A 16,837-nucleotide genomic window follows, 5' to 3' on the forward strand; every position below is an offset into this window, starting at 1 on the left:
GCCAGCTTTTAATAGAGCCAAACTAAGTTGTTTTTTGTTAAAAGCATTCTTACAAAGAAATTAAGTACTAGGACTCAAAACATGTTTTACGACATTGTCCTTTTGCTAAGATGTTTTGTAAGTCACCGTGTATTAAAGGCACCTTTGAACAGATTTTTGATCAGTTTTGTTATTTTTAAAAAACAGAAATATCTTATTGTCCATGGAAAACCAAGATTCAATTTAAGCCACTAGTTTTACAGATATATTTCATTTATATATTTATATTTTTATACCATGGAAAATACTGGAGATAGCATATCACATATATATGTATTTGTGATATATTTCTACAATATGTATGGATTTGTGAAGGATGATTAAGTGAAAAAGAACGCATTCTTTTTGCGTAAAGCTGGATAACATGGCTTGTCGGAATCCTTTATACAGTCAGCGAAAAATCCACTGTACAGTCAGCAGAAAAGCATGATCCTGCTCCACAGTGGTTCTTTCAGCAATTGCACTGAAAAGGGCTTAGTTTTAGGATCTATTCCTAGAGGCTGTTTACATAGTGTGCATGTGAATGGGTCTAATGTGTGAAGTGAAATGCCTCCAGAACTTTAAATACACTCACTAATAGGCAGGCTTCTAGAGGAAGCCCAGTGCTTACCTTAGGCCAGTTCTGGGGGCAAGGAACTGCTCAGTGGAAGGGAAAAGGAAGTGTTGGGCCCTGTGTATATCCTTTAGAATTAGCACTTGTCCTCACCTACAAATGTGTAACCCACAGGCCAGTTCTCCACCTTCAATATAAGGGAGAAGTAGACTAACTTTACTTTTTGAAGGTTTCTAAAATCTAAGAACCTTCAAATATTTTTGCTGTTGTCAGATGAGGAAATAGTTTTATTTTAGCCTCTGCCCAGTATTTTGGGTTCAAGTGTGATCTGTAGATTAGTGGTAACAGGTGGTACATTCTCATGTGGTTTCTGGTGAACTGCTTGTGGACCATCCGAGACACTCCACCTGCACAGCTTATGTCTCCAGTACTTGGAACTTGTGTTTCCTCTCTAGCTGCCATGACAGAAAGAACTAAATCAAGATCTCTGCCATGGCTGCAAATACCAGGCAGAGGAACCTCAAATATACTTCACTCCTTCACTTCCTTTTTCTCTCCTTTCTACACACACACACACACACACACACACACACACACAGTGAGCATAAACACAGTCAAAGCCATTTTGGTAAAGAAGCCATCCACATACGAGGGTGCCAAAAAGCCTGTCCATACCCCTAACGACTATCTCTCACTAGCCTGCTACACTCAGTAATTTTCTATTATAATCATATATTAGAGACTTCCATAAGAATGAATTTTAAATATTTGAAAAACATCACCAGTTGTAGAACCATAAATAAGTAAGTTATTAGTATTCCTGGTAATTATTAGCAGGGTTATGGCAGTGTCCAGTCTGTGAGGAATGTTCGATAAGTAACAGCTTGGAGGGTTGGCTTTCTTAAGGTACCCCGGCATCTGACCTTCCCTAACCATTTCCAACTCTTGTCTCAGGGTTTCCAACTCTTGCACGGAGTCGACCCTATTCAGATCATCTCCTTCTAGTCTTCCATGGGTATCTTTCCTGTCCTTCTTTCCTCTTTTGTTCTTTTCATTCTGTTCCCTCAGTCTCTAATTCTGCTCTAAATCCTACTCATGTTTCAAGCCCTACCTTAAGCCAAAAGGACTTTTCAGGATTACTATGAAGCTGGTAACTCTAAGAAAGATCGATCTAGGTAACTAAAGCTCCTTCTAGTTCTAAATTCTATTTGATTTTTTTTTTTTATCCAGTCGTAAATTGATCACTATTTGTTTTCTTAGATTGGTTGACTCTCTCCAATCTCCTCTCATTCTAAAAATCTAAATAGCAACAATAGTTTCTCTTAGTGGCAACCTTGGACTCAATCAAATACCTTATAAGGTAACTTCCCAGGATCTTTCTCACACTTGAGAAATGTGTGTCTTTACACATTATATACCATGTGTTGGGTCTGTAATATAATCTTACTGCCTGTTTAAAAATTCAGCAAAGATTACTTATTTTTCAGATGTGTGTTTGTCTATGTGTAAGTACTTTGGAAAAGATAGGATATTCATATGGCTTAAGATTTGATTGATTGCCTTATTGGTAGTGTTATACAGTCCTAAGTGCTATAATATGATATAGTTTCTTAATAGTCCTGCATGCCTCTGAGAATCCCTCTCTAAATAATGTGTTTATTTGGCAGGTAATTGCCAATGTGTTTTTTGGTGGGAATCTTCCGTTGGTCTTCCACATTATTATAACAGTGGCTATCATTACTGTGGCCATGCTTATGTCATTGCTGATTGATTGCCTTGGAAGAGTTTTAGAACTCAGTGTAAGTACATTTAAAGATTTACATCTTCCATTCTAAAAATCCCTTTAAAAATCATGTTTACGTTTAACAAAGGATATATTTTCCCTAACAGAGGTATCTCTTTCTGAAATGAAATGAAAATGTGTTCGTTATGTGATCATAAATATTACAATGACTATCCACTTTTAGAGCAGTGGTTCTCCAATGGGGAAAATTCTGTCCCTCCTCACTCAGGGAACATTTTTGGTTGTCACAGGTGGATAGGTGGGTGTTTCTGACATTTATTGAGAAAGGCTAAGGATGCTGCTAAAGTCCCCACAATGCACAGGGCAGCCCCCATTATAAAGGATTATCCAATCTAAGATGTCAATAGTGCTGAGGTTGAGACACCCTGGTTTGGAGCACTTTTTCATATTTTCTATAATACATAAATATTACTAAAAAATAGTGATATATTAAGTGGATATGGAAGTTGCTGAGTAAAAATGGGTCTAGAGAAATTCATTAAATACATGTGAATGAAGAAATTATATCCATACCCTACATTCACTTACCACAGCCTGAGTTCTTTTTCTTTAAAATATTTTCTTTCCCTTTCTAGATCTTGCCCTCATAATCTCTACCACTATCTCCCAAATCTAAGTCCTTGTCATATCACATGTGAATTAATACTGTCTTTTTGCTTCAACTAGCACATATTTAAGTTCTGTTTCCAGGTTATCATGACAATGCTTAAAAATCTCCACTTTCCTCCCAGAGCAAGAATAATCTCTGTTGCCTCCATAATCTGATCCCATGCCTTCTATGGAAAGTTGTTTACCACTTACTTCTCCAAATCCACCGTTAGCTCTGGTCAATCTTATTTTTGGCCTATGAGTAAGCCATATTATTTCTTTTATCCTTTGGCTTATGTTTATTCTTTCCTATAGTTGTTATTTTCTTTTCATTTCTATCTAAATCTTACAAAGAAGGGCAGCCCCAGTGGCCCAGCGGTTTAGCGCCACCTTCAGCCCAGGGCCTGATCCTGGAGACCCAAGATCGAGTCCCATGTCGGGCTCCCTGCATGGAGCCTGCTTCTCCCTCTACCTGTGTCTCTGCCTCTGCCTGTGTGTGTGTGTGTGTGTGTGTGTGTGTGTGTCTCATGAATAAATAAATAAAATCTTTAAAAAAAATAATCTTACAAAGATTTAAGATCGAGCGCGACTTCTAACTCATTTATTTGTTGATCAAATATGTATTCTTACTATATAATTGAGATACAATGATGGGAGGAAATCAAAGGATCCATGCTTTCATGGAGCATACATCTTACAAATAAACATGAAAAGTTCAACTGCTATGTATGTCATGGAGAAAGGAAAGAGATGGATTCCCTAAAGACATTTATGAGAAAAGATTAACAGGACATGGTGACAAAGGGGGATAGAATGACACATCAAAAATGACTCCCTGGTGGGACAATGATGCCATCTGGGGAGAAATGAATAGAAATGGATCTACCACTTTAGAGTTGTTAATCTTCCTCTTCTACAATCCTTATGGAATTTCTACTCAGAACCCTACCACTTAGTATTTATTAATTATGCACCACAGGGAGGGCAGACTTTTACAAGTGGGATCCCAAGTCATTATGTATTCACTCCACTGAGAGTTGAGGAAAATGTGAAAGTATTACTGTCTGTGCCCACACCACTGATGCCATCTGGATTTGAAGTTCCAGGCAAAAGCAGTGGGAGATTCAGTCAGTACACTCTTGGGGATGTTCTTGTAGCAGTGTATGTGAAAAGTCGGGAATAGGCAATTTTCCAAAACCAGAAGAGCCTGGGGAATCATCTATTCCACCAACAATGGAAAGAAAGCTCATAAGAGAGATGCATAAATATCAAAAGTAACTTTCGCCTACTTCTCAATTTTGCATAGACCAAAGGCTGATAGGTTGGAATGTGAAATGACTGTGAATGAACCTTGATCTATGTAAGTGGATGACTGCTATCTTAATGAAGTAACTTGATTTATGTATTGTTATCATGTATCGTGTACTGTTTGGGCTGTCCACAAGCTTGCCTTCCCTACCAGAGAGTAAGTTCTTTGAAGACAAGAATGGTATTGAGATGCCTTGTCCATCCTCCACAGTATGTGGCACAGTGCAAAGGACACCATGCTCAAAGTACTGCATGGCCAATTGCCCCTTGGGACCACAGATCAGGAACTCTTTCTACAAACGTTCCTGGACATAAAAGACTTTTCTTAGTATAGCACCAGGATATTAAGTGTTACCAAAAATTGATGGCATTGACAGTGATAGTAATCTTTCATCTGTGCTGAGGATATGATCAACATAATGATTCCCAGCTCTGTTATTTCTTACTTTGTTAAATGTCTCATTTGAGTTCCTGTTTGGTTGTGTGGATTTTTTTTAATATTGTGGAATTTTGATACGAAAAAAATATATGTTTATTAACTATCTGATCACTTACCATATGTTGATAGCTTAATAATTTCTTATTCCCTTTAAGTTAACCAAGCCCATAGATATTGCTTATTTTTCAGTAATGACATATTTTTGTAAATTTACCATAACTTTCTGTTAATTGCTTATCTCTCTGATGCCTGCACAACAAAATTGTATGCACTTAATTACATTAAATATTCCCTTTTGTACTTATATGTACTTATATTTAAAATCTTTTTATGATTAAGACAGAATTCTGGTATTGCAGAAAAATAGGACAAGAATATTGTGTGAATGTTTGTTATAAAGGTAAAATCTGAGCTGCTTGTGGAAGACTATTTTTAAAATCTTAAAACATGATTCTAGATCCTTGGATTTTTTTAAACCTGGTTATATAGATATTCATAAAAAGACAATTAAATAAGAGTGTTGCCTTTATGATCTAATAACCAAGACAATTACCTAGATTTAAAGAAATGAGCCTATAATTATATGATCAATTAATCTTCAGCAAAGAAGGAAAGTATATCCAACCAGAAAAGGACAGTCTCTTCAATAAATGGTGTTGGGAAAACTGGACCACTACATGCAGAAGAATGAAACTGGACCACTTTCTTACACCAAACACAAAAAATAAATTCAAAATGCATTAAAGACCTAAATGTGGTAAAAAAAAAAAAAATCCTACAAGAGAACACAGGCAGTATCCCAGTTGATACCAACCATAGCAACTTCTTGCTAGATATGTCTCCTGAGGCAAGAGAAACAAAAGTAAAAATAAACTATTGGGACTGCATGAAAATAAAAAGCATCTGTACAGAGAAAAAAAATAATCAACAATGCTAAAAGGCAACCTATGGAATAGGAGAAGATATTAGCAAATGTCATATCTGATAAGGGATCAATATCCAAAATATATAAAGAACTTTAAAAAACTCAACACTCCAGAAATGAATAATCCAATTTAAAAATGGGCAAAAGACATACATATGGCCAACAGACACATGAAAAGATGTTCAACATCACTCATCATCAGGGAAATATAAAGCAAAACTATAATGAGATACCACCTCACACCTGTCAGAATGGCTAAAATTAACAATACAAGAAACAATAGGTGTTGGCAAGAATGTGGAGAAAGGAGAACACTCTTACGTTGTTGGTGGGAATGCAAACTGGTGCAGTCATTCTGGAGAACAGTATGGAGGTTCCTCAAAAAGTTAAAAATAGAACTACCCTACAACCCAGTAACTGCACTATTCATTTACCCAATGAATACAAGAACACTTTCAAAAACTGAAAGGAATACATGCACCCTAATGTTTACTGCACCATTATCTACAACAGCCAAATTATGGAAAGAGCCCACATGTCCATTGAGTGATGAATGGATAAAGAAGATGTGTTATATGGAATGGAATATTATGGAATGGAATATTATTCCACAATGGAATATTATTCAGTCATAAATAAGAATGAAATCTTGCCATTGGCAACAACATCGATGGAAATAGTATAGAAATACTATGCTATAGAAATCATAGTATCTGATCTCACTCATTTGTGGAATTTAGGGGAAAAAATCAAGCAAAGGGAGAAGAAAAGAGAGGAGGCAAACCAAGAAATAGACTCTTAACTATAGAGAACAAACACATGGTTACCAGAGGGGAGGTGGGTGCGGGGTGGGTTAAACAGGTGATGGAGATTAATGAGTGCACTTGTGTATGAGCACTGAGTGATGTATGGATGTGGTGAATCACTATATCATACACCTGAAACTAACATTACACTGTATGTTAACTAACGGGAATTTAAATAAAAAGTTTTAAAAAGGAAAGAAAAACTGAGATGGACCAAACAAAACAAAACAAAACAAGGCATTTTGTGAGCATGTAATAAAATATAGGATCTCCATTGTTTTATGGATCATCTGAGCATATGTTTTTCGAATCAACAGAAGTCTTTTGGCACGCACAACAACATATTCAGATCTTTACTCAGCTCCCTTCCTGTGGACATTCATCATGCTTAATAGAGCCAGATGAGGCATCATTTCTCTCTGTAACTAATGTAGGCTGGATCATGCAACACTTTAGAAGTACCTAAAGCATGCTGTTTTCCACTTCAGAATGACAATGTGAGCTAACCTGTATTGATTATTTACTCTGTGCCAAGTGTTTTGCATGAGTTACCTGCCTTAATCTGTATTAGTTTTACAGATGAAGAAACTGAGGCACAGAATGATTAAACAGAGTGATTAAATAGTTCACACTAGCTGTAAGTGGAGGAATCAAGATTTGAACACAAGCTTTCAGACCCTATAGCCCACATTTTTCATCATCATGCTAGCCTAAGGTTTCCTAAGTAGAAGGCTTTAAATTATGTAAAATAAGTAGGTTCATTTCTCCATCCATTTTTTAAGGTAAAAACCTACACATTGAGTTTATGTATAAGTGAGGTTAAGAGTAATCCAGAATATATATAGTTAGACTTTTTTTTTAAAGATTTTATTTGCTTATTCATAAGAGACACAGAAAGAGAGGCAGAGACACAGGCAGAGGGAGAAGCAGGCTCCCTGCAGGGAGCCTGATGTGGGACTCAATCCCTGATGTGGGACTCAATCCCCGAATTCTGGGATCACACCCTGAGCAGACTCTCGACTGCTGAGCCACCCAGGAGTCCCTGGTTAGACTTTCAAAATGGGTTAAGACAAATACCAGGAGATGAAGTAACATGGAGCTGAAAATTTTCCAACTAATTTAATTTTTAGCTAATAGCTTTTATCTTCATTAACAGTTGTGCTCTAAGAATTCTTTTCTACTGTGGCATCTGAATCATCACTGAGTAGAATAATGATCTTCACTGATGAGCTGCGTAATAGAATCACATCTTCAATTTGCAAAGTTGGGGAAATGCTATTACTTACTATGACGAAAATAATGCAGGATAAATTATTTGAGGTCATATTCATTGTTTAATAAAAAAGCAAAACCCACTTAGAGCTTAGCTTCCCTTTTATTTCATTGTTTTCATGGCAGTTGGCAACAGTGACATATTTTCCGAAGGAACTGCAGTTCCTCAGTTTTAAAGGATTCATCTTAGTAGCAAATAAAAATAAACAGAAGTCCCATTCTTGGTATTAAGAAACCAGGATCTGGGCACTGATGTTGCTATTAGAGAAAAGAGGCATCTCCGGTAATTGGGCCCTATGGGTTTTTTACTTGCAGTACAAAGAGAAAAGTACCAGCCTGACAAACATCTTAAAGTACAAGGAAGCAGGCAAGCCAATTACCCAGCACAAGCCCACCTAGAGAGAGATACAGTCATCAGGGTGGGCAAGGCATAGTCCAGGCTGCCAAAGACCTCCTGAGTTAGGGAAGAGTTTCTCTTGAAGGTATAGGAATACATTTCATGAATCCAAATTGATTACAGAGTCTAAACTTTGAAGATGTGTAAGCATTCTTTGGTTTCATTTTTAGCTTCCTTGCGTCCTTTGAGAGGTCTCTATCTGGTAGGAGAATTCAGATAAGTCTCCAATTTGTATTGTCAGTAAAAATCTTCAGCACCTTCTGTTGTTTCCTTCCAGCAAACTGCAGAGTGCTCTGGCATCAATAGTGTTACTATCAAAGGACAGTGCTGCCCTGCCTTTAAAATAAGGCTATATTCTATTATCCCTTTAATGAAAAGTTATATTTATATCCTGTCAAGCAATTCCAAAAATTATCCCAAAGCCGGTGATGTAGGCCCCACACAAGTCTATATTAAATAGATCAAATAAGGACGACGAATTTACAGGGAATAGAACAGATGGAACTGCTCTATCATTCTGCTGATGACCTTGGGCCCCAACAACAACCTCTAGCAGGACTGAGCCTTCAAATATTAAAAAAGTAACTGCTATCTCGACAAGATACCCCACTGGACTTCTTCCAGTACAAACATCAGCTATAGTTTTCCCACTAATTGCTACTTTCTCAACTCTTAAGAATTATAGCATAAACAGAACACCCATTGCTTTGGACTGCCCAGCAAGTTAGGTTTGGAAGTGTCCCAAGATGCTGACTGATGACAGCTTCTTAGCAGCAGCTGGTGGCGGTTTTCATCCTGATAGCACTTTCAACACTCCGAAGTTCCTGATGAATTTAGCTTCACATGTTTGTTCCTGTAAAGAGAAGAGAAGTTTGTTCCTATACGTATACACACTCCCACACCCACATACGTATATTTATATCTGAATTATCTTTTCATTGTTTTCAAAATTTTTTCAAAGAAATCAAAGGATAATAATTATTATAAACACAGACAGGGTTCTACAGTGTTTTTCCTAACTTAAAGAGTGGTGTCAGTTTCAAGTGTTCTGATACAGCCTAAGGAATCCAGAATTCATTCATTTCTTGCCATATGAAAGCGAATTCTTTATATCTGTGTGCCTTTGTGGGTGTTCATTCGTACATAGGCCCTTTGAATGGCAAAATTATGTTGTCCATATATTTTAAATTAGAATACAGCTTGGCCCTCTTTTCTCATTCTTATATCTCTGATCGTAGACATATCTTCCATGACACGTGATGCCTCTTATTCTTCTACAAATTTTTAGATAGTGCCTCAATAGTGTCATTTCATAATGTGTTCCCATCAACTGTCATTTCTCTGGACTTCTGCTGTTTTTTGTAAAAGCTAAAAAAAGTTATAATTTTGGAATCATATTTGTAGTATTTCTGATACGAGGATGGTACTTAGTATAACACAGTCATCTTAGTAAATGATGATATTGAGAACATATTTCTTTTAAAACTATTTTAAGGTATAATCTGTTTTTTATATCATCCAGCTTCAAAATCAGTTTTCTCTGATTTTTCCCTAGGGAAAAATCTACCAAATAATATGTCAAAAAATAATAATAATAATATGTCAAAAAGCTTTTAAACCTTAGGTGATAGGCATATAGGGTTTCATTATACTATTCTTTCTACTTTTATGTATATAGACATATTTCCATAATTTTTTTTTTCAAATATAGCAAAACATGTATTTTTGGAAAGCTTGCTTTTAATTCTAAAACAATATCATATTTGCTATTGTCTGTTTTTAAAAACTTGTGTTTTATGGTTTAAGAAAATGCCATTTGTTATACGATTATATTTAATATATCTTAATAGTATGTTATATTTTGTTTAATATATAATTAACATTTATAATATAATTTTAAAAGACTATATTGCCTAAAGTGCATTAAATTTTAACATTATTTCATTTGCAAAATGTCTTGTGCAAATTTAGCCTCCTCAAAGGGAAAGTATCTTTTCTTTGAAGTCAACAACTCATGGTAATTTTTTTTTTTTTTGAGATTCATTTATTTACTTGAGAGACAGAGCATGTGTGCACATACAAGTGGGGGAAGGGGCAGGAAAAGAGAGAAAGAGAATCTCAAGCAAACTCCTTGCTGGTACAAAGCCCAACACAGGGCTCGATTTCGTTACCATGAGATCACAATCTGAGCTGAAATCAAGAGTGGAGGCTTAACTGACTGAGCCACCCTGGCACCCCCTTGGTATTTTTATAATAGACAACACTACTCCCCATAATTTTCAATCTGACGTTCCCCCTCAGATTGGACTTATCCATAAACTAATGTAGGGTAGGGTGAATGAGTCATGGTCATTTAGTTGTGCTATCAATTTTCTAGGGTAATTAACATGTTTAGTTTTACTAGAAAGAGGATTTAGAAATGCTATTTCATGCTAAGTGCCCTCGGGGTGATAGTTTTCTTTTCTCATACAGAGGAGCACCTACGTTCACACCAACTCAAGAAAGAGGAATGATAATATCCCCTACATACCTATCAATAGTTAGTCCCTCTTGTACACGAATGACAAATCACTCACGTTTGAGCAGTTAGTACTCAGCGATTTGAAATAAGAGTATAAGGAAATATGATGTGCTGAAAATATGGGAGATGTTTCAAGAGTTTGCCAGAAGTTGGTCTTACCTTCCACTTTATTTTCTAAATTATTATTTTCTGATCATTTTTTCTTAAGTCCGAAACACTATAATTTTATTCTTCTCATTTGTAAATCTATCATCAGAAGGGGGAAAACCTAGTCCTAAGTCTTTCTTAGGTTATTTTTCCTTCCCTTTTTTGATGCAACTAAACCTATTACACTTTTAACATGCACAAAGACAAATGCATTTTGTAAATGTTTTTTAAAAACTGTCCAAAGAATGCTGCATCTGGTAACACTGTTATTTCTTGTTTTCAATATGCAGGGCGTGCTCTGTGCAGCTCCACTAATTTTTATCATTCCATCAGCATGCTATCTGAAACTGTCTGAAGAACCGAGGACACACTCAGATAAGATTATGTCCTGTGTCATGCTTCCTGTCGGTGCCATGGTGATGGTTGCTGGAGTCGTCATGGCCATCACAAATCCTCAAGACTGCACCCACGGCCAGGAAATGTTCTACTGCTTTCCTGACAATTTCTCCCTCACAAATATCTCGGTTTCTCATTTTCAACTGACAACACAACTTCCAGTTTTAAACATCAGTATTTTTCAATGAGTCGACTGCTTTAAAAAGTATATATGTTTTCAGAGACCTCTAAACTGATAACATTCACACGTTTTAGTCACACCATGCAAAACAAAATTATTATTTTGACATTTATTGAGACTTGGTTTTCTTTAATCTTTAGTCCAATATAAAAGATTGAGAGGAAAAGAAAATTGAATGTATTTTTTTGTTTATTGCTTTATTTTTTTTAATTAATGTTTTAATGACTGTGCTGCATTAATCTTATTTGCAGGAGGAAAAGTGAAGCGCATGGCCCTTGCTGCCATCCTCTTAAAGCATTATTCTTTTGTTCAATAGGTGAGCCAACATACTGCACTCTAAAATACGTAGGTGATTGTCGGTTGGAATTTTGTGTGTGTATCCTTTATGAGAAAAAAAAATTGTGTCTTTTAAAGTTTATGGAATCGAAGAGAAGGGAAACTGAAAACTATTAAAGGGAATAGACATCCCAAGAGCAAAGTGAAAGTGTCCATTATAATCTCAGCAGATCCCTTGTTTAGAGTGGAGTGAATCCCTGGAGAAGTGAATAAAGTTCTTCCCATGTTAAAAAGCATGAATAATAGACTATACAGAACAAGATGTGTGGAAATCAGGATTACCTCTCAAGTTTTGATCCTGTGGGAATACAATGGTAGTGCCATTAAATAAATTATAAAGCAGGGGGGAAAGAAACCACAAGTTGTTCTCAGGCACAAGCCCAAGAGATCCATTATGTGTCAGCTTTGGACCTGTTGAATTTCAAGTTCTGGTGGGAGCATACAACTGGAAAGCTGAGCTTGGAGACTAGAAGCTTGCAAGTAGAATCAGCGCTACAGAAGAAGTATTCTCACTCCACTGGGATCCTCAGAGAGATTCTTGTTGACTGGATTCTCCAGAAGCAGACACTAAGATGGAGTTTGGCATGCAGGGTGTTTATTAAGGTTCCTCACTTACGGAAGAGAGGCAGAAAGCCGGATCAGGAGGGCAAGGTGAACCACAATGCAGGCCAACAAAGCCTCAGCCAAGTCTGTGGGAGACTGGAATATATGTGACCCATCAGAGCTGTCCCTGTTCAGGAAAAATAGCCAAGTTTTTTTTTTTTTTTAATTTTTATTTATTTATTTATTTATTTATTTTATTTATTTATTTATTTTTAAATTTTTTTATTTATTTATGATAGTCACAGAGAGAGAGAGAGGCAGAGACACGGGCAGAGGGAGAAGCAGGCTCCATGCACCGGGAGCCCGATGTGGGATTCGATCCCGGGTCTCCAGGATCGCGCCCTGGGCCAAAGGCAGGCGCCAAACCGCTGCGCCACCCAGGGATCCCTAGCCAAGTTTTAATACCACTGCCTCCATCTGTCCTTGAATGTGGGTACCTGTGGAGGCCAAGCCCTTGGCAGCTCTTTGCAGCTGAACAAACCTTAAAGGAACTGAGAACTGGATGTGGTCTTCTAGTGGCTGGGGCACCACATGCTTCCTTGTAGGGCAACCGGCAGGCACAGCTGTGCCCACCACAATGGCACTCAGTTTTTACTGAGGATTTGTAAACATCTTTTCACGAGGATTTCACGTCTTCTTATCTTTGACACTCTTTTTAAGAATAACAAGAAGGAGGGACGCCTGGGTGGCTCAGAGGTTGAGCGTCTGCCTTTGGCCCAGGGCGTGATCCTGGAGACCCGGGATCGAGTCCCATGTCGGGTTCCCTGCGTGGAGCCTGCTTCTCCCTCTGCCTGTGTCTCTGCCTCTCTCTCCCTGCGTCTCTCATGAATAAATAAATAAAATATTAAAAAAAAAAAAAGAATAACAAGAAGGGGCACCTGGGTGGCTTAGTGGTTGAGCATCTGCCTTTGGCTCAGGTCATGATTCTGGGGTCCTGGGATCGAGTCCTGCATCAGGACTCTGCCTATGTCTCTCTCTCTCTGTGTCTCATGAATAAATAAATAAAATCTTTAAAAAAATAAAAATATCAAGAAAATGTGGGACCATCTGGACAGCTGCATCAAATCACACCAAATTTTATTTCTTGCCTTTTCATTTTGTATTTAAAGTTGACAATCAATAGCACTGTATTAATTGTTGCCAAATAGAAAATAACACAAGCAGAGTTAATACACACATGATGTGTTTGTACAAATTGTGGCAAACGCACACACACACACACACAAACCCACAGGAAGTGTATAAAGGATAGTTTCACACTGGTTTGAATAAAGAAGTGGTAAGAGCTGAGTCATCATGTGACTCATAGTAAGAAAGACCTGTTGAAAGCACAAAAAGCTGCACCTTAGGCAGAACCATGCTCAGGCTCAGAATATGATTTTTGCTTCAGTTAAACGTTTTCCACGCCACTCATTTTAAATTCTATTGGCTTATAACTTTTCTGTATTGGATTTGTTTTTTATCGTTGTTTAGGAATCATAAGGTTAAGTGGTTTGTGCCTAATTTTAGATTGATACATGTTTTGGTAAAATAGTAATAAAAATACTTTCATTCCATACTGAGGGAATGTAAGAAATGTTTGCAGCACTCTATCACTACATTACTCAAGACTGAGAAACACTGACCTACATAGTTAGTAGATAAAGTCACAAGATATGAGAGTTCCAAGAATGTACCAAGAGAAGCACATCAAGGATAATGTAATTTAGCCCTTATCCACCTAGTATCTTGTAGTTTGGGTTTTGCTTCAGATAACAAAAGTTAAATTAACCTTGACTCTTCAAGTCTTTAAAAAAAGAAAAAGAAAAAAAAACTTGTGGGAGGAATGGAGTATTGCATTAAGGCCTAATAAATATTTGTTCTGGTTTTTTAAATTCCTAATCCACTGTAGAACAAAACTGCCTTACATGGATTGCCAGCATCTTTCAAATTATGATAGAATAAATCTTAGAAACTCACATCCAGGGATCCCTGGGTGGCACAGCGGTTTAGCGCCTGCCTTTGGCCCAGGGCGCGATCCTGGAGACCCAGGATCGGATCCCACGTCGGGCTCCCGGTGCATGGAGCCTGCTTCTCCCTCTGCCTGTGTCTCTGCCTCTCTCTCTCTCTCTCTCTCTCTCTGTGTGACTATCGTAAATAAATAAAAATTAAAAAAACAAACAAACAAAACAGAAACTCACATCCACTTTGCAGAAGTACTTGTCTGTTTCTTTAGTCCATCACCATGCAAAACTCTGAGAACCACCCCCCATCTGTTTTCTGCCTCAATTTAATAAGAGATTTCTACTGAAACCTGTTCCCTCCCTGCTACTTCTTGCCCCCAACAAAGCAACTTAAAGATTTAAAACCAATGTCTGAGGTTGTCACTACATTTCGATTCATAAAGTGCTTCATAATTTAAAAAAGAAAGGAGGGGTGCCTGGTTGGCTCAGTCGGTCAAGAATCTGCCTTCTGGTCATGATCCCAGCATCCTGGGATTGAGCCCTGCTCCACGGGAAGCCTGCTTCTCTCTCTCCCTCTGCCTGACACTCCCCCTGCTTGTGCTCTCTGTCAAATAAGTAATCTTTTTTTTTTTTAAGATTTTATTTATTTATTAGAGACACAGAGAGAGAGAGAGAGAGAGAGAGAGAGAGGCAGAGACACAGGCAGAGGGAGAAGCAGGCTCCATGCAGGGAGCCCAACATGGGACTCGAACCCGGGACCCCAGGATCATGCCCCAGGCTGAAGGCGACACTAAACCACTGAGCCACCGGGGCTGCCCTGTCAAATAAGTAATCTTTAAAAAAAAAAATTTAAAAAGGAAGGAAGGGCATAGTATCTTTACACACTAACGTAAACACCTAGCAATACATTTCCATTAAAGGTATAGATTGGATGACACCTGTATTATGTGTGAATTGGATCTTGGTTTACGTAATGATTTATAAGAGGCTCTTTCATATCTCAACCCTAACTTGAACCACCTTCCATTATCAGAGCAGGTAAATCTCCTTATCTCTATTTCCAATGGTGTCAAGCAGTAATGTTGTCTTTCCTAAAAGGACTCTGAAGCCTAGATTATGCAACTAAGAAAAAGCCCACTAGTCCTCTGCTGAAGACATACTGCACACAGCAGGCCTCTTTCTGGTTTTTGTGCTGCCATCTTCTCAGGAAAGCAGTATTAGCCTGTGTTTTGTTTGTTTGTTTTGCTGTTGTTTTTTTAGGAAAGCTGGCCACTGACAGGACGTGGTGTTGTCAGGTATTCCAAAAATGGCTCAAGCCTAGGCCAGCCAGTGATCATGAGATAGGGTACGCATAAATACTAACTGTGGTGTGGGTAATAATTAGCTGCACCACTCAGATAAGCTCCTTTAAGAATTTATAATAATTCTGAACAGTGTATAAAGAATTTACCCTGATGACAGAATGGATGAGAGATACCATGAGGTAGGGACCATGTAGACTGAGAGCACATTCTCTGGAGCAGTGCTTCAACATGTGTCTGAGTCCCTTGGAGGACTAGTTAAAACCCAGATTGCTGGGCCCCACCTCTATAGAGTTTCTGGTTCAGTACTCTGGGGCGAGGCCCATGGATTTGCATTTCTGAAAAGTTCCCAGGTGGTGCTGCTGCTGCTGCCGTTGGTTCAAAGATCACGTGTGAATCAGGTTGGAGTTTAGACATAAGAGAGATGCTAGATGGTGCCATCTGTTCAGAGGCTGGGCAAAATACAAGCAAGATGTAGACAGGCTGTGCTGGAGCTCAGGAAGTAAACTGCCACTAGGGTCAAAGGAGGGAGAGCTATTGGCACATATTAAATGTCCTTATCCTTTGTCTCTTTGAAAAATCATTTGGAGAAGCTTATGGAGGGAAGGGGAGATACCAAGACCTCAAGATTAGCGAAGGGTAATGACAAGGGAGGGGAGGAGAGTCAGCAACAAAGAAGAAAACAGAGATTACAGTCTAAAGTCAACACAGCTGCAGTGGTTAAGCTGAAAGCCTGGTTTGGAGTCTACAGGCTCACAGGGAAGATTGCCTGAGCTTCCTGGGAAGAAAAGAAGGAAGGAAATTCTCCAGTTCCTCCAAAGTACACCAAGTTTTCCTAGGACTAAGCTCTCAAGGGAATGTCTTACTTGGAAAATTACATAGAGAACATGAGTATAACTGGGCTGGACTCATAATAACATCAGGCAGATGAAGAATTCCCGTATCAGTCTCGTAGAGGACACGTTAACAATCTTGCCACTAATGTTTGCTCAACCACAATGAAGAGTATCAACAAATTTAGCTTTGGAGTTTTTATTACATTATTCATTTATAATGATATGCTAAGTGCTCTTTTAAAACATGCACATGCACATTTATTCTGTCCATTTCTTTTTTTTTTTTTAATTTTATTTATTTATTCATGACAGAGGCAGAGACATGGGCAGAGGCAGGCTCTCTGTGGGGAGCCCATGTGGGACTGGATCCCAGGACCCCCGGATCACGACCCGGGCCAAAGGCAGACCTACCCAACCACTGAGCCGCCCAGGCGCCTCCAGT

At 38.1% G+C, this 16,837-nt stretch overlaps 1 protein-coding gene and 1 long non-coding RNA gene across 5 annotated transcripts in view; one reads left to right on the top strand and one right to left on the bottom strand.

Annotated features, from left to right (window-relative positions):
* The window catches only part of SLC38A11 (solute carrier family 38 member 11), a 57,926-nt gene extending 45,471 nt beyond the window's left edge, over positions 1-12,455 (top strand). Inside the window, exons 11-12 of the mRNA XM_072810973.1 lie at positions 2,260-2,391; positions 11,090-12,455. Coding sequence (XP_072667074.1) covers positions 2,260-2,391; positions 11,090-11,383 — 426 coding nt within the window. The 3' untranslated portion in view covers positions 11,384-12,455. The remainder of the gene's footprint in view (positions 1-2,259; positions 2,392-11,089) is intronic.
* Positions 7,819-16,837, bottom strand: part of LOC140624239 (uncharacterized) — a 78,289-nt gene continuing 69,270 nt past the window's right edge. For all 4 annotated transcript variants that reach the window (XR_012023747.1, XR_012023746.1, XR_012023744.1 and 1 more), the window contains one exon: positions 7,819-8,984. This is a non-coding gene — a long non-coding RNA (uncharacterized lncRNA). The remainder of the gene's footprint in view (positions 8,985-16,837) is intronic.

Source organism: Canis lupus, chromosome 34, assembly GCF_048164855.1.
Source record: "Canis lupus baileyi chromosome 34, mCanLup2.hap1, whole genome shotgun sequence".
Taxonomy (NCBI): Eukaryota; Metazoa; Chordata; class Mammalia; order Carnivora; family Canidae; genus Canis; species Canis lupus.